A 23,911-nucleotide genomic window follows, 5' to 3' on the forward strand; every position below is an offset into this window, starting at 1 on the left:
GGTTAAAGCCTCTGCCTTCGGCTCAGGTCATGATCTCAGGGTCCTGGGATCAAGCCCCATATCGGGCTCTCTGCTCAGCAGGGAGCCTGCTTCCTCCCTCTCTCTCTGCCTGCCTCTCTGCCTACTTGTGATCTCTGTCAAATAAATAAAACCTTTAAAAAAATAATAAACGTAACTGTCAGTAATTATATTAAATGTAAATTAGCCAAATAACTCATTTAAAAAATAAGAATTTTCATAATAAATTAAGAAAAACAAATTCTAACCATATACTGCTTATAAGGTATGTTCCTTAAGCATATGAATCCAGAATAATTGAAAGTAAGAGGATGGAAAATTATGTATTATACAAACACCAACCAAAAGAGCGCTGTGATGTTCACAGAAAAGAAAAATATTTTAACATCAGTCTGCCTTACATGAGAGTTATATAGGTAGTTTCTTTTCTCCTCTTAGGACACAAATGCATGAAAAAATTAAACTGGACCTTATTCATCTATATATCCCATGGTATCATGCAAGCTATAGCTACTCAGGATATGTTTGCTCCACAAACTAACAAAGTGAGGAAAGAAACATGTAAATATGGAGGAAATTGAAAGGAGCACTTACCTTTTTAATATACGACATGTAACGATTATCCCGATGATATGAACCATATTCATTCTCAACCTGCACAGCAATGATGGGGCCTCCCTTTCCATACTGAGGGTCAAGGAGACGAGAATTTGAGAGTAAAGTTACTGTGGGAAAGGCTAGATTTTCTCAATTTTGCTGTTGTACACACATGTTTAGAGTGCCATAAAAATAACACATTCCTAAACTCAACTCCAAGTTACACTATAGTTCAGGCAATTTCTCTCACTCCACAGTCAGCAGTCAACTGCTCCTAGAATTCTACCTTTTCTAGTACTTCCTATTAATGGACTCCCACCCTTTTCCCTCCTAATCCAATGCATTAAGCATGATGCTTCACACCTCCACTTCCATTCTTTTTACCTTAGCACCAGTTAAATGAGTCAAATGTCTCTCATCCTCCTTACTTCTCAGGAACTTCACTCTTTTTGGACTACCTTTCTGTCTTCTATATCATCATCTCCCTCTTTACTAAACCTTCCCCATTATCATTTAAATTGACTCAGAGTCCTCTGTTAAAAATAACTTGCCTGAATGGATAAAGAAGATGTGGTGTGTGTGTGTGTGTGTGTGTGTGTGTGTGTATATATATATATATATATATATATATATATATATAATGGAATACTATACAGCCATCAAAAGAAATGAAATCTTGCCATTTGCAACAACGTGGATGGAACTAGAGGGTATTATGCCTAACAAAATAAGTCAATCAGAGAAAGACAACTATCATATGATCTCCCTGATATGAGGAAGTGGAGATGCAACATGGGGGGCTTGGGGGGTAGGAAAAGAAAAAATGAAAGAAGATGGGATCGGGGGGCGCCTGGGTGTCTCAGTGGGTTAGGGCCTCTGCCTTCGGCTCAGGTCATGATCCCAGGGTCCTGGGATCGAGCCCCGCGTCGGGCTCTCTGCTTAGCAGGGAGCCTGCTTCCTCCTCTCTCTCTGCCTGCCTCTCTGCCTACTTGTGATCTCTGTCTGTCAAATAAATAAATAAAATCTTAAAAAAAAAAAAAAAGAAGATGGGATTGGGAGGGAGACAAACCATAAAAGACTCAATCTCAAAAAACAGAGTGAGGGTTGCTGGGGGGAGGGGGGTAGGGAGAGGGTGGTGGGGATATGGACATTGGGGAGGGTATGTGCTTTGGTGAGTGCTGCGAAATGTGTAAACCTGGCAATTCACAGACCTGTACCCCTGGGGATAAAAATACATTATATGTTTATAAAAAATTTAAAAATTAAAAATAAAAAAAAATTTTAAAAGAAAGAGACAAATCAAAAAAAACCAAAAAACAAAAAACAAATGTAACTACCTACACCTGAAACAAATATAACTATTTTAAGTCAACTCTACCTCAATAAAAAAACAAATATTCCATTAAAAATGGGTGATTTTAAAAAAAATAAATAACTTGCCTGGACCACTTCCCCCTCCAGTGCCCACTTTCTTGCCCTCTTCACCTTCATGGACAAACTCTGAAATATTCCTGAACTAACACTTGACTTCTTGTTCTCTCATTTACTCTTTTACTCATTTCCATTCTTTCCATTCCACCTACGTTATTAACATTACCTTCTCTTTGCTAAGTTCAAACAGTAAATTTTAATTCAAATTTACTATCTCTCTGAGCAACATTTGGCATCCTTGGCTACCTTCTCCTTCTTGAAACCTCTCATCTGTAGTCTCCTATTGCTCTCTCCTAGTTTCTGGCCTGCCTCTGGCCTGGTCACTACACTTCAGTTTCTTTTGTGAGCTCCTCCTGCCCTACCCACCTCTTAAATGTTGATGTTTCTCACGGTTCTTTATTAATCCCAACTTTGTGCTGGGTCACATCCCTTCTGTTCTCGTAATTATGCCCTCTTGCAAATATCTTCACATTTCCCATCCCTACTCACTCCTGTCTGTTGATGGTAACATACTCAGTCATCCCCTATCTTTATAGTTCTCACCAGTCTAGCCAATATATTTCCTCTTCATATCTTGCACCTGTCACACCTTAGTCGAGGTTTATCATGCCCACTTCAGCACCTCCTCAACCTACTCTTGGAGATACATGGGGAAGCATGAGATACTCCTCCCAGCATACAAAAATAGAAATAGCGTTGATTTCTAAGGATTAAACTCCACACCAACCATGCAAGTAAGAATCTGGACAACCCCAGCACCATGTATAAGTGTCATGGAAGTGTTTGCACATCAAAACCTGTGTTCATCATGGTTCAGGAGCAACTGGGTGGAAAGAGTTGAAATGGAAGAATCTTTAGCAAGCAAGGAATGACTGCATTATATCCTGATAGGGGAAAAAAGAAGACAAAAGACCCACAAGAGTGTTTCTTAAACCTTTAAATGTCATCCTCTGCTGACAAACATTGAAAAATGTAAATGTCATCCTCTTCTGACAAATACTGAAAAACTTTTTCAAAACCTGCTTCTCTCTTCCCCTTTCCCATCCATGCAATTATGAATCTAGCAGGTTAGAGAACAGATAAAGAAAGAGGAAAGATCCAGAAATTGACAGTACCTGGATTAGCAAGAGATCCAGAACCAGATCAATACAACTAGAAGTTCTAAAAGGCAGCTACTCATTGCAAGTGTTGATTTATAACACCATGATAAAATGCTTTTGAGGCCTCCAAATTGCCTCAGATCCTGATTTTGTGTTAACTAAGCAAGGTTCTGATTATTAATTTAGTTTTCCAGGAGTTGCAAGACTGAGAAGCCTGATTTGGGGTGGGCTAGTACAATGCTGTCCTGCAGAACTTTCTGATAATGAATATATTCTGTGTTTGCATTGCCCAATATGGTAGGTATCCAAACATGCCTACTGAGCACTAAAAATGTGTCTGGCATAAAAGAAGAAATTATTTTTAAATTTTATTTGATTTTAATTAAATCAAATTAAAGCACATATATGGCTACTATACTGGATAGCATAGCTCTAATCTTTTTGAAGGATTATCTCCACATTCCCCAAATGGCACACAGATTCACACTCTTCAGTCACTTAGTAGTTTTAATGGCTTTCCTGAGTCTGATTAACTCTGAGATACTCACAGTGTTAAGAACCAACTCTCCATAGTAAATTCAGATTCACATTCTGTGAAGCCCTCTCCTACCCACATACAAGTTTGCCATTTCCTCCATTAAATCTATGATAACATCTCCTTCAAATGATTACTGTGGCAGTGAAATATGCTAGGTAATTGTTGATTGCCTCACAGAAATCTTGATGCCTAATAGATGTTAAATTTTTGTTCCCTCCCTTTGTTCATTTTCTATCTGGTTTATAGTCCTTTTTTTGTTTTCCAGCCATTTTGGAAATATAGTACCACTAAACAATGATTATGTTTGGCATCATGGCTTTATCGTGGTAGAGGGATGTTAAAAAACAAATAAATTGCAACTTTTACAAAATCGCTGACCTAAGGTCACCCATCTAATCTATTATGTGTGAAGGACTGACAAGTCGTTACCTTTAGAAGCCAAATTTAGACATTTTGAGGACTACCATTAATTTCCCATTTATGGTGACTGAGGGCAAAGATACAATGGAAAAGAGAAAACAAAGACATACAGAGTCCAGTTTCAAGTCCACTGCCAGAGAAAAGGCTTCCAGTTGGCAGCAGATAGGAAACAGGAAGAAAAGCAAGGTAATCAAAACCTGGTATTTCTTAAATAAGGAATTGGAACGAACTACTATATACACTTCCTGCTTCTGTGTGATAGAAAATAGGCTAATTTTATCCAGGAAATCAGCTGAGGCAATTATTTCCCTTGGTCATAAGAACGGTGAATTTGGATTTACCTGGAGTTGTACTACCATGGGAATTATCTTATCAAAATAGTGATCCACTGCTTTAGTGAAGCCCCTGTAAGTTGTTCGCAGCTTCATTTTTGGATCCCGGAGTAACCAGCTAGGATTGAAAAGGTAAGAATTACTCTTGCGGTAGGAAACAGGAATAAGAAATGCTCAAGCATGAGGCTGGAAAACAAGGACAGCCACACTAGAACAGTATATTGCCAGATCTTAATCCATCTTTAAAAAAGCAATCTGTGTTCTAGTTGCAAATAGCTCAGCGCCTTAACCACATCAGAGCTGTGTACTGATGAAATGATCCAGAGCCCCATCATCAAACTGCAGCCCACAGGCCAAATCAGAGCCAATGTCTGTTTCTATAAATAAAGTTTTATTGGAACACAGCCAGACCCATTTGTTTACATGTTGTCACAGCTGTGTTCATGCTACAAGAGCAGGATTGAGTAGTCATAACAGACTATGTATGTGGCTCTCAAAACAGAAAGTATTTATTATCTGGCCTTTTACAGAAAAGGTTTACCAACCCCTAGTCTGGAGTGAGACTTTTGTAAAGTTGTTTCAAATCTTTTAAAAAATGCTCTTTGATGGAATATTATTTAGCCATAAAAGGGGAATGAAGAACTGTACCTGCTACAACAGAGGTGAACCTTGAGAACATTATGCTAAGCAAAGAAGCCAGTTACAAAAGGTCACATATTCTCTAATTCAATTTATATGAAATATACAGAATAGGCAAACTGACAGGGTCTGAAAGCAAACTGGTGGTCGCCAGGGGCTGGGGGAAGGAATAATGGGAGTTGACTGGACATAGGGCTTCCTTTTCAGGTGACAAAGAAATCTGGCACTAGACAGTGGTGATGGTTGTTCCACATTTTTGATGTAGTTAGTTGTCACAAAACTGTACACTTTCAAATGGTAAATTTTTTTTTTTTTTTAAAGATTTTATTTATTTATTTGACAGACAGAGATCACAGGTAGGCAGAGAGGCAAGCAGAGAGAGAGGAGGAAGCAGGTTCCCCACTGAGCAGAGAGCCCGATGTGGGGCTCGATCCCAGGACCCCGGGATCATGACCTGAGACGAAGGCAGAGGCTTTAGCCCACTGAGCCACCCAGGCGCCCCTCAAATGGTAAATTTTTATGTTACGTGTATTTTACTACAATAAAAAATGACTGGAAGTTACCAAGAGGGAATACCCCTCTTTAAAAAGAGATAATTGGGGGCACCTGGGTTAAAATGGGTTAAAGCCTCTGCCTTCGGCTCCGGTCATGATCTCAGGGTCCTGGGATCGAGCCCCACATCGGGCTCTCTGCTCAGTGGGGAGCCTGCTTCCTCCTCCTCTCTCTGCCTGCCTCTCTGCCTACTTGTGATCTCTGTCTGTCAAATAAATAAATAAATCTTTAAAAAGAAAAAAAGAGATAATTGACCCAATTTCTTACTACTTGTACCTCCATCACAAAAACTAGAACTTACAAAGGTATTGCTTACATGGCAGCCACTAGTTTTTACTAAAATAAAAAAAAAAGTGCTCTATCTTATTTACACTGCAGAATTGTGATGGAAGTTTATATAAAAAAAACACATACTACATAAATCCCAATAAATCGAAGTTCATTTTCTATGGGAAAATAGTATAGGTTAAAAATGTACACAGAAAACCAGCAAAACCCTTTGCTCTAACTTCCATTTGTGTGTACTAGGGGCCCATATGGAGTCATGGTCAGGGGCCTCAGAGAGCAACTTACCTAGGTAAGCCTCCAAGGTCTAAGTCGCTACCGATATAAGGGCCTGGACACAGAATTACCCACAGCTCCGCCTCTGAAGCCATGGCTATAAAAGTCCTGGGAAGCGAAGCAATAAGGATCATTTATTATTCGGGCTGAGACTGGAATCACTGAGTTCTCTTCTGAGGTTAGAATGGGTGGGACTCCTAGCCTGATTTACAAAAGTCCTTGTAGGTGGCATGAACCAGGGAGACATGGAGCCCTATACTCAGTAACAAAGGGGCTCATTCATGTTGCTAGAAAACAAGTCCAGAAGCCTACTCCTCCCCATTCATCTGACCCCACCATGCAAGAAAGCCATGCTAAGGCAGATTCTTACAAACCTTATTCCTCCTTCTTCTGTGTCTCCTACATTCAGTCAGTCACCAAATCATGTTTATTCCTCCTACTTAATGTTTTCAAATATGAAACTCCTCTTAATTTCTAGTACGACCACATTTATTAAAGAACTCAATATTTCACACCTGAGTTATGACAGTGGTTTTCTGACTGCTTTCCTTCCTTCTTCTTACCTTCTTCCAGGGCTTCTCCAGTCCCATCAATAATCATCATCAACAACAAAAATAGGAGTTAATTTTTACCTTGTATCAGCATCTGGCACTATAGCCTTCTTTAAGACTATTATTTTATTTCACAGTTCAATGAGATAAGTATCAATATCATCTCCATTTTACAATGAAATAAAAAGCTTAAATAAAGCTTGAAATAAAAGCTTAAATAAGTCGGAGCTTCCTAAAGGTCATATTCTCAGTAAATGGAAGAACTAAAAGTACAATCAGACAGAGAGCTTCCAGAAATGAAATATCAACTACTATATTATTCTGCCTCTTTAAAATACTGCTGGCACAAACTTTCTAAATGTACATACAAACTTTCCAAATTAAAATTCTTCAAATGAGGGCCACCTGGGTGGCTCAGTGGGTTAAAGCCTCTGCCTTCGGCTCAGGTCATGATCCTGGGGTCCTGGGATCAAGCCCCACATCAGGCTCTCTGCTGGGAGGCAAGCCTGCTTCCCTCCCTCTCTCTCTCCCTCCCTCTCTCTCTGCCTGCCTCTCTGCCTACTTGTGATCTCTCTCTGTCAAATAAGTAAATAAAATCTTTAAAAAAAAAATTCTTCAAATGACTCCCAATGACTTCAGAAAAGATTCCAAATGGTGAAGCATAGTAAATATAAAGGCAAGCCGTGTTCTACTATCTACTACTATCTATTCAGTTTCATTTTTTGGCATTCTCTCTAGTTAAACTAATAGGAGAACCAGACAGCATTATTTGCAGTTCCCAGAAAATAGAACGTATGGCAGAAAGTTAATCGCCAAAGCCATTCCCTTTTCTTCCTGGGCACACAGCTCAACTACGTATCCCAGCCTCCCATGCATTGAGGCGGTGTTGCTATGTGACTGACTTCAAGCCAACAGAATGTGAACACAAGCAATGTGTTCTGATTTCCTAAAAAGATTCTCCCTTCTCTCTCTTCTACCGCTGACTTGATGCAGATAAGTGTAGCAGCCTGGAAGCTATATGAAGAAGATGGTGAAGTCACATATAGAAAGATCCTGAATCTTTTAATTATTTCTTGGAAGAGAGACAAAATGCTTACCAGGAATACCTATTTTAGATTTTACTTAAACGAAAATTAATCTTTATTGTTAAAGACATTGAAGCTTACTTGTTACAGCAGCTAACATCACCTTAATTAACTTAAAAATGTTCTCTCACATCTCTGACTTTGCCCTTGCTGGACCCTCTTCCTGAAATTCCACTCAGTCCTCTAGCAATCTCCTACTCAACATTTTAATTACTTCAGCTATAACTTCACTGTTACCTTTCCTGATCTGTTCCCATGAATTGGGTTGTGTGGTTTTAGTATAATATTTGTCTCCTTCTCTATAAAGAACCCTTAGTCTTGACAGTACAGGGTATTATCTATCTATCCCTGCACCAAAGACAATTAAACTCTAGCAGATAGCTAATACATATTTTTGAATAAACAATTATAGATCTTCCTGAAGATTTGCTACATGTATTTTACTACTATTGGGTTGCATCCTAACAAACCCATCATCAGTTGAAAATACTGTAAGTAAAAAAAAGTATTTAATACACCTAACCTGCTGAACATCATAGCTTAGTTTAACTTACTCTACAATGTGCTCAGAACATTTACATTAGCCTACAGCTGGGCAAAATCATCTAACACAAAGCCTCTTTAAGTGTTGAATATCTCCTGTAATTTATTGACTACTATACTCAAAATGAAAAAAGAGAATGGCTGTATAGGTACAGAATGGTTGTAAGTATATCACTGTCTACCCTCATGATTGCAAGGCTGACTGGGAACTATAGTTAGCCGCTGCTGTTCAGTATCATAAAAGTGTATAGTACAATATATTGTTAGCCTGAAAAAAGACCAAATTTCAAAATTTGAAGTACAGTTTCTACTAAATGCATATCACTTTCGTACCATCATAAAGTCAAAACATTGTAAGTCAAAACATTGTAAGTTGGGGACCATGCATACTCTGTGCTATATCCTAGAAATCTTGTAAACTATAGTCCAGAAATATCCTCTTATAACTGAGACAGCAGGTTCTTCATAACAGATTAAAACTGCAGCACTTAAGATACAGACTTTCTAAACCACACTGTAAGTAAAATACACCAAAAACACTAAGGTCTACGCTCTATTGCAAATAACAGATTCACTGCTCAAGAGAGCTTCAAACCAGGGAACAGAATTATCAGAGCTTCCTGATTATTTCCCAAACAGAAAGTAAGGTGCATTTGTTCATCTGATCCCAGAGTCTAACCCCTATGTCTTCAATCCATAGAAAGAAGCAACCACAGCACTAAGACATACATGAAATCCAGGTTTGCAGTAAGATAAAACCAGCCTTTTCTTGGCTCATGAAGGTTCCAGGGAATATGCCTGCAGTGGAAAAAAGAGAAATATAAAAATATTTTACCTTATTTGACCTTATTCCATATTGATTCCTCCAGTTTTAATATAGCACCTGGGCTATCTCTACTGTGAAGGAAATTGAAGATTTCAATAGCCAAGACTCTGTGTGTGAGTGAACTTTGTATTGGCTTAAAAATTTACTCCTTCAGGGGAGCCTGTGTGGCTCAGTCATTAAACATCTGCCTTCTGCTCAGGTCATGATCCCAGGGTCCTGGGATGAGCCCCACATTGAGCCCTGCATGGAACCCCCTGCTCATCGGGAAGCCTGCTTCTCCTCTCCCACTCCCCCTGTTTATGTTCCCTCTCTCGCTGTGTCTCTCTCTGTCAAATAAATAAACAAAATCTTTAAAAAAAAAATTTCATCCTTCAAATCCCCAGTACAGATCCAAGCAGCCAATATTGTTCCTTGATGCTGAACTTCAGGTAGATAAATATATATGTAACACCCTCTGGGGTTGAACCACAAATTTCCTTTTTTTAATACTAATGAAAATTTAAATCCATATCTATAATGGCAAAAAAGAAAAACCATTAACCATAAAACAGAAACCAGCAAGAGCTGAAAAGTTTATAGAACTTTTGAATGAATAAAATGAAATCCAGCAATCAACAATACAAGATTCACAATACTTGAGATACATTAAGAAAATTACTAGGCATGCAAAATCAGAAAAATGTGACACAAAACAGAAAAAAAAATCAAGCAATAGAAACAATCCCAGAAATGACATATAGGATGAAACTAGCAGAAAAATAAAATATAAAAAGGTATAACAAATATGTACCATATCTTTAATAAGTAATGGAATGCATAACCACAATAAGGAGAAAAATAGAAGATACTAAAAAGACTCACATGGAACTTCTAAATCTTATTTATTTTTTTTAAGATTTTTATTTATTTATTTGACAGACAGAGATCACAAGTAGGCAGAGAGGCAGGCAGAGAGAGAGAAGCAGGCTCCCCGCTGAGCAAAGAGCCCGACTCGGGGCTTGATTCCCAGACCCTGAGATAATGACCCGAGCCGAAGGCAGCGGCTTAACCCACTGAGCCATCCAGGCGCCCCTGGAACTTCTAAATTTTAAAAAATAGCATCTGCAATAAAAAATACTTGATACTATTAATAGCAGAAATTAAAAACATATTGGCTGAGACTAATAACAGAGTATATACAACAGAATAAATGGTCAGAACAAAAGAAACTATCCAAAATGGAAAGTAGAAAAAAGGAAGACTAAAAATAAAAATGAATACAGGATCAGTGATCTATGGTTTCTTACCAAGAAGTCTACCATACATGGAATTGGATAAAAGAGGGGGAGGCAAAAATAGTAGTTGAAATAGAGCCACAATCTTACCATTTAATGAAATCTATAAACCTACATGATTCAAGAATTTCAGTGAACCACAAGCAGAATTTAGAAAAAAAAAAACTACTCCTGAGCACATTACAATCAAATTGTTAAAAACCAAAGAAAGAGAGAAAATCTTAAAAGCAAACAAAGGGAGGGTGTGATAAGAAGCAGATTTGTCATCAGATAATGTGCAGGTCAAGAGACAATGAAGAAACATTTTAAGATACTGAAATTAAAAAACGAAAACAAAATTAAACCATATCAACCTAGAATTCTACCTATACTTGGTGAAATTATCCCTCAAAATAGAAGATGAAAAAATCAACTTTCAAAAAAACAAAAGCTAAAAGAATTCATTGCTAACAGACTTCCACTACAAGAAATGTCAAAGGAAGTCCTCCCACAGAAGGAAATACCACATGGAAATTATAATCTATACAAAGGACTTGAAGAGCACTAAAAATGGTAAAAATGTGGTAAATAAAAAAGATATTTTATCACTTTAAATTCCTTTCAAATGTAACTAGATGTTCAAAGCAGAAAAATAATAATGTATCATGAATTCTGTAGCTCACAAAAAACAAAGCCTATGGCACAATACAGTACAAAGGATAAGAAGAGTAAAATGGAAGTATGAATTTTAAGACTCTATAGTGATAGCTTTATATACTCAGAAAAAAAGAGAGCAAATTAGGAATTTAATTTAAGAATTTAGATATAGAACTTTACATAAAAACTTTGGAAATGAATCCAGGATCCTTATAAAATGATTTAATTCAATACCACACTTTCAACAACAGGTAGATCATCCAGACATAAAACCAATAAGGAAACACTGGACTTGAATGACACATTAGACCAGATGAGCCTATTTGACATATATAGAACACTCTATCCAATAGCAGCAGAGAACACACATTCTTCTCAAGTGCACATGGAACATTCTCTAGGATAGATCACATGTTAGGCCATAAAACAAGTCTTAATAAATTTAAGAAGAATGAAATCATACCAAGCATCTTTTTTGCCACAATAGTCTGAAAATAGAAATCAATTTTGAGAAAAAAACTGGAAAATTCACAAATATGTAGAAATTAAACAACATAATTACACGGAAAGATAGGGGCACCTGGGTGGCTCTGTGGGTTAAGCCACTGCCTTCGGCTTGGGTCATGATCTCAGGGTCCTGGGATAGAGCCCCACATTGGGCTCTCTACTCAGCAGGGAGCCTGTTTCCCTATCTCTCTCTCTCTGCCTGCCTCTCTGCTTACTTATGATCTCTTTCTTTGTCAAATAAATAAATAAAATCTTTTAAAAAAATAAATGGAAAGATATTCCATACTCTAGGATTGGAAGAATTAATAATTGTTAAAATGCCCATACCAACCAAAAGAATCTACAGATTCAGTGCAATCTCTATCAAAGCTACAACAGCTTTTTTCACAGAAATTTAAAAAAAAACCAAAACTAAAATTTGTATGAAACTACAAAAGACACTGAATAGCCAAAGTAATTTTGAGAAAGAACAAGCTGGAGGCATCACAATTCCCGATGTCAAATTATATTATAAAGCTATAGTAATCACAACAGTATAGAATTGGCATAAAAACAGACATATAGGTCAATGGAACAGTATAGAGAGCCCAGAAATAAACACATGCCCATATAGTCAATTAATTTATGACAAAACAGTCAATAATATATAATGAGGTAAGAAGAGTCTCTGTAATAAATGGTGTTGGGAAAGCTAGACAAATATATGCAAATGAATGAACTAGCCCTCTATCTCAAACCACACAAAAACTAACTTGAAATAGATTACAGACCTAAGTGTTTAGAAGTGCTGGGAAAAAACAAGGGTAAGCTCCTTGACATCAATCTTGGCAATGATTTTTTGAATTTGACTCCAAAAGCCCAGGCAATAAAAACAAAAATAAACAAGACAGACTACTTCAAACTAAAAGGTCTACACAGTTATAGAAACCAGCAACAGGATGAAAAGGCAACCTAAGGAATGGAAGAATATATTTACAAACCTGCAAATCTAATGAAATTTGCAAAAGCTGATTAGAGGTTAACATCCAATATATGTGCTGCCGAAGCGAGCACTAGAGGTTAACATCCAATATATACAAGGAACCCACACAACTCAAGAGCAAAAAACAAATAATCCAATTAAAAAATGGGCAAAGAAGCTGTATAAGCATTTTTTCCAAAGAAAATGCATGAATGTACAACATGTACATGAAAGGATATTCAACATCCCCAATCATCAGAAAATGCAAATCAAAACCACAATGAGATACTACCTCACAGCTGTTAGGATGTCTATCATCAAAAAGACAAGATATAACAAAGGTTGGTAAGGATGTGGAAAGAAAGGAATACTTATAGCACTGTTGATGGAAATATAAGTTGGTTCATCCACCGTGGAAAACAGTATGGACGTTCCTCCAAAAACTAAAAGTAGAACTATCATATGATTCAATCCTATTTCAAATGGGTATACAGCCAAAGGAAATAAAATCATTACCTCAAAGAAATATCTGTACTCCCATGCTCATCGTGGCATTATTCACACTAATCAAGGTATGGAAACAACCTAAGTGTCTGATGATGGATAAATGGATTGAGAAAATGTGAAACACAAACACATGCACATACACAGGAATAATTTTTAGCCTTTAAAAAAAAGGAAGGAAAGCTCTGTCACTTGTAACAATTTAAATCAGTTTGGAGGGCATTATGCTAAGTGAAACAAAAGACAGCAAAAGACAAATACTAGATAGTATCACTTATATGTGGAATCTTAAAAAAAAAAAACTTTAAAAAATCTTTAAAAAAGCAAAAACAAACAAACAAACAAACAAAAGGGGCACCTGGGTGGCTCAGTCAGTTAAGCATCTGCCTTTGGCTCAGATCATGATCCCAGGGTCCCGGGATAGAGTCCCACATTGGAGGGGGGCTCTATACTCAGCAGGGAGTCTGCCTCTCCCTTTGCCCCTCCTTCCACTCATTCTCTCAATCTCTCTTTCTCTCTCTCTCTCTCTCAAATAAATAAATAAAATGGGTGAGTCTGGTGGTGGGTATTATGGAGGGCACTATTGCATGGAGCACTGGGTGTGGTGCATAAACAATGAATTTCGGAACACTGAAAAAGAATTAAATTAAATTAAATTTAAAAAAACACACACACACACCCCCAAAAAAAAGAAAGAAAAGAAAATATTAAATAAATAAATAAATAAAATCTTTTTTTTTTTAATTAACTCATAGAAACAAAATATGGTGGTGCCTTCCAGGGCCTGAGGGGAAGGGGAAATGGGGAGAGATTGGTACAAGGATACAAACTTTCAATTATAAGATGAATAAAGTCTGTGGATCTAATGTATAACATGGTAACTATAATTGATAATACTATATTGTGTAACTGAATTTGTTAAGGGAGTAGGAATTAAGTGTTCTCACCAGAACAAACAAACAAAGATAAATATGTGAGGTCATGGATGTGTTAACTAAGTGGATTATAGGTTGGAATTCTTTCACAATGTGTACATATATTAAATCATCACATGGTATACTTTAAATATGTTACAGTTGCTCCCTTTGGGGGAATGGGAGCTCCAAAACCAAGAAGAATATTACTCAACAGTGTTCAGCCAGGGGCAAGGTGGCCTCTTCAGGTGCATCCCACTATGGGGCATATATGTGGCCCACTTGCCCAGGCTGAGCCTACTCGTGCACCTCAGTTCAGGAGGGTCCTCTTGGACCTGAGAGTGGACTTTGGTCAGAGCAAAGCCACATGGGATGTGAAAGTAACTCATCAGGGAAAGGACCAGGACTTTGAGAGAAGAGGCTTCAAGCTGGGGATAAAGATGCTGCAGGTTCCAGAGAGCATCCTTGCTGAGCACTACGATGACCTATAGCCTGCAGAGGAACACTTCTACTGAGCCCTCCGCAGCTACAGGAGCTTGGCCCTATAATGATCATGGCCTACAATGCCATCGTCTAGGAGGGCCCCAACATGGTCCACACCAACTCAGTTAAGCCCACCCCTGGCACCACTGTGGAGACTTTATCGTCCACATCAGCAAGAAAACCATCCATACCAGGAACTCTGTGGAAAGGACCCAGAGAAAGATCCAGCTGTGGTTCTGGAGCAATGAGCTGGCAGACTGAGCAAATGAGAGCCGCCCCAGCAACATTTACCCAGCCTGAGGACTAAAAGGTGCCTTCAGCTGCCCCAGCATCCACCCAGGACAAACTACCTCTGTGAACAAGAACTGGAGCCCACAACCAAGTTCTGCTCATTTATCTTAAATTATCTCCCTATCCACCTCCTACTCCACTCCAGCCCACAGATGTCTGAGCTGCCAACTTTATTTGTCTTTCAGTGTCCTAAGCCAGTAAGATATGGGACCAAATCCTTTTTGTACCAAAGTACCAGATAACCTACAGATTGTCTCCAAAAGGGGGAACATTAAATACACTATGCTATGCAAATTAATTAATTAGCTAATTAATTATCCATTATAATTTAATTTGTCAGTTATACCTCAATAAAGCTTAAAAATGATTTAAAAAACCAGGAAAATAAAGCATGAGAAATTGGAAATTCAAGAGAAATAGAACTAATATGGTAAAATATATTAAAATAGCTTACAGAATATAATGCCAAAATTGTTTACAAAGAAATTTCTAACTCTAGTTCATGGAAATTTTTATTAAAAAATAGAAATTGCCTATTTGAATAAAAGTATAAAATTTTATTAAATTAGAAATTATAGAAGAAAACTACAATAACTCAAAAACAGGCCAAGAATAATGAGTAGTTACCTTTTGGTGGAAGGTCATGACTGTAAGGAGAATAGGAGAGCTTCTGAGATGTTGGTGTACTACAAGGCTTTGGGGGTTGGTTACAGAAGTATGTTCACTTTACCAAATTTCATTGAGCTAAACTCTTATATGCCAAATGTTAAACTTTAATCAAATTTTACTTTAAAATAAAACTAAATGAAGAAGAACAAGGAAAAAAGGAATGGAGAATATTTACTACCAGAAAGGCAGTAGGTAATTTCAGCCAAAACTTTTAATGAGGAAAACAAGAAAAAGTGAGCAAGTTTTTCATTAACTTACAGAAGGCATCGAAAGGACTTCTGCTTTCTGATCCAAGAGGTAAAGAGCTTCAAAATTGTCACTTCCATCCTCACAATAAGAACAAAGCTGAAAAGCTGGAACCTGTTGAAAAGCAACAACTCTCCTAATCCATCAGAGAAGAGAGGACACAGGGAAAACTGCTGTCCCAAAAACCAGAATGAGAGACAGCTGATGTAATGGTTAATCCTACATGTTGACTTGACTGGGCAATCAGGTGCTCCAGCACTTGGCCAAACAGTATATAAGTGTTTCTGGAAGAGATTAACATTTGAACTGGTAGACTGAGTAACATGGATTGCCCTCCCTAATGGGAAAGGGCTCATCCAGTCAACTGAAGACCCGAACAGAAAAATTATTTATACAATACATCACATCAACAGGCTAAAGAAGAAAATACTCACATAATTTTACCTACAGATGCACAAAAAGCATTTGAGAAAATCCAACACCCATTCATGACAAAAAATTCTCAGTAAACTAGGAAAAGAGAACTGCCTCAACTTCATAAAGAATAGCTATACCAAACCTATAGCTAACAACAAACTTAATCATAAGAAACCAGAAGCTTGGGTGCCTGGGTGGCTCAGTGGGTTAAGCCTCTGCCTTCAGCTAGGTCATGATCTCAGGGTCCTGGGATCGAGCCCCACATCGGGCTCTCTGCTCAGTGTGGAGCCTGTTTCCCCCCTCTCTCTCTGTCAAATAAATAAATAAAATTTAAAAACAACAACAACAAACAGAAGTTTCTCCTATCTCTGGTCTTTTCAACATTGTACCAGAAAGCCTAGTTAATGCAATAAAACAAGAAATTAAATAAAAAGTGTACAGATTGGGAAGACAAACATAAAAGCTTCTTTGTTCACTGATGACATTGTCTATTAAGAAACAGAAAAGAGGAATTCCTGGGTGGCTCAGTCGGTTGAATAGCTGCCTTTGGCTCAGATCCTGATCCCAGAGTTCTGGAATCAAGTCCTGCATCCAGCTCCTTTTCCAGGAGGCTCATTTTCCCTCTGCCTGCCACTCCCCCTGCTTGGGCACATGCTCTCTCTCTCACTCTGTCACTCTCTGACAAATTAATTAATTAATTAAATATTTGAAAAAAAAATTCAAAAGACAAAAAAAAAAAAAACCCTCTTGGAACTACTAAGCGATCAATAGCAAGATTTCAGAAAACAAGGTTAATATACAAAAGTTAATCATTTTCCTACATAAGAGCAATGAACCACTGGACAAATAACACTATCCAACTTTTAAACTCACCATTAAGCTACAGCAATCAAGATAGTGTGGCACTGATGAAAGAACAGACAAGTAGATCAAGGAAACAGAATAGTGAATGTAGAAATATATCCAAAGAAGTACAGTCCACTTATTTTTGACAAAGGAGCAAAAGCAATACAGTAAAAAGAAAAGCGTAGTCTTTTTTAAAAATGGTGCTGCAACAACAGGACAACAAAAAAATGCACACACCAAAAAATGATGTAGATACAGATTTTATAACCTTCATGAAAATGAACTAAAAATGGATCATAGACTTAAATGTAAAGTATGAAACTATAAACCTCCTAGAAGATAACATAGAAGAAAATCTAGATAACCTTGAGTTTGGCAATGACTTTTTAGGTACAACACTAAAAGCACATTGCATGACATAATTAAGTTGAACCTCGTTAAAAATTAAAAACATATGCTATGCAAAAGACATTGTCAAGACAATAAGAAGACAAGCCACAGACTGGGAGAAAAACCCTTGCAAAAGATTTATCTCATAAAGATCTATTATCTAAAATAGACAAAACTCTTGAAACTCAACAATAAGAAAATAACATGCAAGTAAAATGTGCAAAAGATCTGAACAGACAACCCATCAAAAACCTATACAAATGGCAAATGGACATGTGAAAAAATGCTCAACATGTTATCTCATTAGGGTATCGCAATTTAAAATAAGAACGAGATACCACTACACACCTATTAGAATGTCCAAAATCTGGAACAATAATACCACCAAATGCTCCCAAGGCTATGAGGCAATAGGAACTCTCTTTTTGATGTATTCTCTCACTTATAATAAGAATGCAAAATGAGGGGCACCTGGGTGGCTCAGTGGGTTAAAACCTCTGCCTTTGGCTCAGGTCATGATCCCAGTGTCCTGGGATCCAGCCCCGAATCAGGCTCCCTGCTCAGCCTGCTTCCTCCTCTCTCTCTGCCTGCCTCTCTGCCTACTTGTGACCTCTGTCTGTCAAATAAATGAATAAAATCTTTTAAAAAAATGCAAAATGATATACACAATTTGGAAGACAGTTTGGCAGTTTCTTACAAAACTACACATATTTTTATCATATAATCTTAAGTATATACCCAAATGAGTTGAAAACATGGCTACACAAAAACCTGCACATAGACTATGTATAGCAGCTTTATTCATAAATGCCCAAACTCAGAAGCAAGTAGGATGTCCTTCAATAGGTAAATGGATAAGTAAACACGGTACAGCCACACAATGGAAAATCATTCATCACTGAAAAAGTAACTGATCAAACTATGAAAGTATATGCAAGAGGAAAATTAAATGCATATTAATATATGAAAGAAGTCAATCTGAAAAGGCCACATACTGTATGATTCCAACTACATGACATTTTGGGAAAGGCAAAACTATGGAGACAGTAAAAAGATCAATGGCCAGGAGTTAGTGGAGAAGGAAGATGAACGGTGGAGCACAGGACTTTTAGGACAGTGAAACTGTTTTCTATGGCGTTATTAATGGTGGATACGTGTCATTATACATTTGTCCAAACCCATACAATATATAACACCAAACGTAAACTACACTGTAAACTATGAACTTCGGGTGATTGCTGATGTGTCAGTGTAGGTTTGTTGACCACTCTGATGGGAGATATTGACAATGAGGTAAATCCTGGCACTGGTGGGTGCTGGTGTTATATGGAAAATCTCGGTGCCTTCTTCTTAATCTTGTTTGAATCTAAAACTACTTACTCTAAAAATTAAAGTCTTTTTTTATGGAAACACTAAAAGAAAGAAAGAAAGAAAGAAAGAAAGAAAGAAAGAAAGAAAGAAAGAAAGAAAGAAAGAAAGAAAGACAACTAAAAATAAAAGAAAAAATTTGGAAGCAGCCAGAGAGAAATGATGCATTACTTATAGAGGAATCCCACTTGGAATTATAGTCAATTATGAGAATGGAATATAACCCTATTCTATGGAGGCCAGAAGGAAGTAGCACAATATTTTTTTAAGTGCTACAAGAATTGCCAGTTTCAAGGAAAATTTGTCTCACTTTTGTCCCACTATAGTTCTGACACCAGATACGTAGGTTTTTCCACTCCAAGCAATTCTTCAATTCCTAGCAGATACCAACCAGGTGTCCTACAATTTAACTCAATTCTAACACTAATTGCCTTCAGTTGGCACAACCCCACAGGTTAAGGGCTCAGTCCCACATGATGTTTCCCTCACTCTTCCATTTCAGATACCAGTCCCAGGTTATCACCTGTATTTCTGATCAACAACCTACAAATCAGGGGTTCCTATGACGCCCTCTCCGAGTTTGATAATTTGTTAGAACTCCTCACAAAACTCTGGGCAACACTTAGCTTTACCAGTTTATTATAAAGGATACAACTCAGGAACAGATAGAAGAGATGCATGGGAAAAAGTATAGGAGAGGTACATGGAGCTTCCATGCCTGCTCTGGGCACACTACACTTCCAGCACTTCAGTTTGCTCACCAACCTGGAAGCTTGCCAATCTCTGTCAGTTAGGGCTTTATGGAGACTTCATCATGTAGGAATAGTTGATTAAATCATTGGTTATTGGTAATTAACTCAACCTTTGGCCCCTCTCCCCTCTCCAGATGTCAGAGTTGGTAGGGGCAGATGCTGAAAGTTCCAACTCTCCAATCACACAGTTTGGTCCCCTGGCAACCAGTTCTTCCTCATCCTGAGGGGCTTTCCAAAAGTTACCTCATTAACATAAATTCAGACATGCTTAAAAAAGTTTTGTTATGAATAACAAAAAATGCTCTTCTGATCATTTTCACTCAGGAAAGTCCAGGTATTTTAGGAGCTGTGCAGCAGAACTGGGAATGAAGACTAAATATATATTTCTCATTATATCGCATAATATCACACACCTACAAATTCCATATCTGGCAAAAGTATGTTTCAGGAAGAAAATTACGATATTAATGTTATAGGAAATGAAGACAGGATCCAAGAATTGACAAAATTCAACACCATTCATAATAAAAACTCTCAGTGGCCACTGTTAATTAACAACCTATACTTTATGCTTAATTTTGCTGTGAACCTAAAACTCCTTTAAAAAGAATGTCTATATGAAAAGGAAAAAAAATATTTGATGTGAAGTGTAAAAAGCATTATGACAGTTTAGAGGGTAAATGCTTTTAAATATCATTTCCATGTGGTATATATATACAATGGAATACTATGCAGCCATCAAAAGAAATGAAATCCTACCATTTAGGATGACGTGGATGGAACTAGAGGGTATTATGCTTATCAAAATAAATCAATCGGAGAAAGACAACTATCATATGATCTCCCTGATATGAGGAAGTGGAGATGCAATGTGGGGGGTTTGGGAGGTAGGAAAAGAATAAATGAAACAAGATGGGATTGGGAGGGAGACAAACCATAAGAGACTCTTAATCTCATAAAACAAACTGAGGGTTGCTGAGGGGAGGGGGGTCGGGAGAGGGTGGTGGGGTTATGGACATTGGGAAGGGTATGTACTATGGTGAGTGCTGTGAAGTGTGTAAACCTGGCGATTCACGGACCTGTACCCCTGGGACTAATAATACATTATATGTTTATAAAAAATAAAAAGTTTAAATAAATAAATAAATAAATAAATATCACTTCCATCATTCACCAAATCAAATTCCAATCAAATATTTTTTCTTCTAAACCTACATCTTAAAAATCAAAACACTGAAAAAGAGAATACAGCTAAAACTGATATCAAAACAGTAATGGATAAGTACTTTCCAAGCTTTGAAGCCTAGAAAGAAATTACTAATTTTTGTTAATTTCAGCTTGTAGAATGAGGATAATTTGTTACTTGCCATGCCTGATTCTCAATGAAAACTATCTTCAAAGACCAACGTTTCTGGAACAGAATTCTATCCTAGGACTCATCACTGCTATAGCAAGTGAGGATATCCAAGGAGGAGAGAGGCTCTCTGTGCCTAAATTCCTTCAGTAGTTAGGGACCACTGACCTACATCCATCTGTACTGACAAATGCCTTTGAAAGTTAGACTTCTACATGCAGGCCACAGCCTGTTTAAAGGGAGCCCTTTCAGAGCAATCAGAGTAGGCTCTATCCACAGAATGGATATTCTTGTGATAACAAGTGGAGACTCAGACATCCTAAGAATAATGAAGAAAATACAAAAAAGGTCAACCCTTATACTGGTCTAATAAAGTCTCAGAGCTAGAAATTCAGACTATAAATTCTTGAACTAATTACTTAGATGCCAACACTCACGTGGTCACAGTGTTGAAGCCACAGGCCTTCAGCTTTAGCAAGCGGTCCCTCCAGTACTCCCTGGGCACCCGGAAATAGTGAATAGTACCTGCTATGATCAGGAAAGGAAAGCCATCTAGTGTGAAGCTTGAGCCTTCAACTTTCAGACCCACGTTGCGATTTATTATGTGGGAGGGAGTCAGGGAAACTTGATTCATCCTGCAAGGACAAAGGAGGTGTGTGAAGTCCTCAAGATGTTACCATGTGGTACACAGTTTGGGCAAATCCAAAAGGCCTTTCCTTCAGGGGCCCTAGGCATGCCTCCAGTGCGAAGAGAACTTCCCAACCCTTCTCCAACATACCTGGGTGAGAAGTCTCCTCCAAAATGAGCTGTTACCAATAACCCTGAAGACAGGTACAGGATGCTCACAGGTCTCAACAAAAAGGTCAGCATGCTAAACAGAGACGACAGAACTGAAGTCAGACATCCTGGAGGCAGAGAAGGAGGTGGGAGCTGAGTGAGGCCTTGCCTGCAGAGGTCGGTGAGCAGCACAGAAGTGGCCTCACTGGAAGGCAGGACCAGGACCCACGACAGACTGGGGGGGGGGGGCAGCTGCAACGAAGAGCCTCCTGATAGTAACTGGGTTTTCTGACCCCTGTTACATTTTAGAGAAGATCAAGCCTCAGTCCAGTAAATTTCACAGAATAGAATATAATCTCTCCAAAACTTGTGAGAAACCTTCTACTAGTAAGGAATGAACCCTAATAATTTGCTGCTTATCAGAGAACACTCACTGGAATGTAGGACTCTCTCTGTAGCCGGGTCCCAATTTCTACCCTCATCCCAATTTTCTACTTCTCTGCTACTGTAGGACGCCATCTAATTAGCTCCCAGAACACACTCAGCATTCGTGTGGCTACTGATCTTCTTTATGCTGCTCACCCGGGGGCAAATGCTCTTTCCTTAGGTATCAAAAGTTCTATGAGTCCGATGTAGGCAGAACCAGGGCAGCCTAGCCCAGTCCCGGCGCTGCGCTGCGCAGCTTTTAGCGTGGGGAGGCGCTCTGTATGGGGCGTGGCTGGATGCTCGCTACCCAGAGCAGCGCCTGAATTACAGCAAGTGCTCAACTAATGTTTTCTGAACAAAGGAGTCGCCACAATCGGTAAAACATCTGTGTCCCTTCCATAGGCTTCAGCTTTATCATGGGCTTCTTGAGAACTCCCTTAGGCAGAGTTGGGAGGGTAGAAAGCAACCGTTTTCTGTAGGGAAATAGGATGGAAAAGAGGGTGGGGCCCAGGGATTAGAGAAGACAGACCCCCTGGGCACCACTCGACTCTTTTCTGTGGGCGTGAAGAGTCCGGGGAGACGGACTGAGATCAGACGACGCTCAGAGATTTCCGGGGAGAAGACAGACGGGACAAAGCAGAATCTCCAGGGAACCTGACCGAAGGGCCTAGAGAAAAATTCCAGAAAGTGAGGAAACCCGAGGGGCTGTCTGGGTTGACCCGGCGCTGGGTTGCAGGGCCCAGCGCTGGGAGAGGCCACCGCGCGGGAGGTGCGGAGAGGCCCCGGGGCTGTCGCGGGCGTGGGTGCTCCGGTGGGCGCTCGGGCCAGAGCCTACCTTACCCTGGGCGGGACTGCTCCTTCCCCAACTTCGGAGCGTTAGGTCGGTAGCGGCCGCCAGGCGGGGGACAGAGCGGGAAAAGAGCCGGCTGCGCGCTCCTCCCGGGGTAGCCTCCGCCGGCAGTAACCTCCCACTCCCGCGCCCTTCCCCTACCTCAGACTAGCCCGCCCCCCCTCCTCCCCGCAGGCCTCACTCTCCGCTGACCCGCTCCCCACCCCGCCCCGGGCAGATCCTCCCCCACCCCCGCCCCCGCTCCACAGCAGAACGGCTTCCACCCCCAGCCAAGCACATCCTTCCCGGTGTACTCTCCCTGCCCTCCAATGATCCACCCCCAGCCCCCGAGCCCGGGGGGTTGATAAGCCGCAGCCCCGACTCTGCAGAGAGGAGTGCGGCCGTTGCAGTGAGCTCAGCGGGCCCTCTGTGCCCTCTTGGTCAGCCAGAGGCCGACTCTGGCCTTCGGGGACTCCGTCGGTTGTGACAGCTAAGAGTTGAGGAGCGCTGTCAGCGGAGTGCGGACGGCTTTCCAACCGTTCCCCCCAGTCCTGCACTGCTAACCCCGAGTGCTGACTCGGGGCCACCTGCCCCTCCGCCCCTTTTCTTTCGCTGGGACCCACTTAGGCGGCGTTCCCAGGCCCGGCGCTGCGGGAGGGAAGCCGGCTCAGCAGAGCCACTGGCACACTCGCTGGGCCACGGCAGGAGATTCATTCCCGGAGCGTCCAGTTTGGGGGCAGGGGTGTCCTCCTCTCCACAGCGACCACAGCTCCTCCCTTTGGGTCGCTTCAGCACGCGTTCTCTCACCACAGTCCCCCGGTGCTAGGTGCTGAGGACACAGATGAGGAATATCCTTTTCCCCCTGTAGGGAATGCCTAACAAGGCCAGTCTACATCCCGGAGGAGGAGGACCATTTTCCTTTACCCTGCCTACCCTACTGCTAGTAACTCAGCTGGGAGTAGCGGCTCACAAAGTGTGGTGTGGGAGAGCCTTATCAACACGCAGATACTCTGTCCCATTTTGGACCTACAGAATCTGAAACTCTGGGCAATACTAATGTACGCTAAAGTTGGG

At 39.7% G+C, this 23,911-nt stretch overlaps 1 protein-coding gene across 1 annotated transcript in view; it reads right to left on the reverse strand.

Moving 5' to 3' along the window:
- Nucleotides 1–23,551, reverse strand: part of LOC308350929 (beta-galactosidase-1-like protein 2) — a gene marked incomplete at its 5' end in the record, with an annotated part of 61,626 nt that extends 38,075 nt beyond the window's left edge. The window contains 7 exons of the mRNA XM_080816374.1: nucleotides 613–705; nucleotides 4,446–4,554; nucleotides 6,201–6,296; nucleotides 9,097–9,165; nucleotides 21,243–21,440; nucleotides 22,165–22,327; nucleotides 23,461–23,551. Of these exons, the coding sequence (XP_080672500.1) occupies nucleotides 613–705; nucleotides 4,446–4,554; nucleotides 6,201–6,296; nucleotides 9,097–9,165; nucleotides 21,243–21,440; nucleotides 22,165–22,327; nucleotides 23,461–23,551 (819 nt within the window). The remainder of the gene's footprint in view (nucleotides 1–612; nucleotides 706–4,445; nucleotides 4,555–6,200; nucleotides 6,297–9,096; nucleotides 9,166–21,242; nucleotides 21,441–22,164; nucleotides 22,328–23,460) is intronic.
- Nucleotides 23,552–23,911: the final 360 nt, after the last annotated feature.

This window comes from Martes martes (genome assembly GCF_963455335.1).
Source record: "Martes martes genome assembly, chromosome: 10".
Taxonomy (NCBI): Eukaryota; Metazoa; Chordata; class Mammalia; order Carnivora; family Mustelidae; genus Martes; species Martes martes.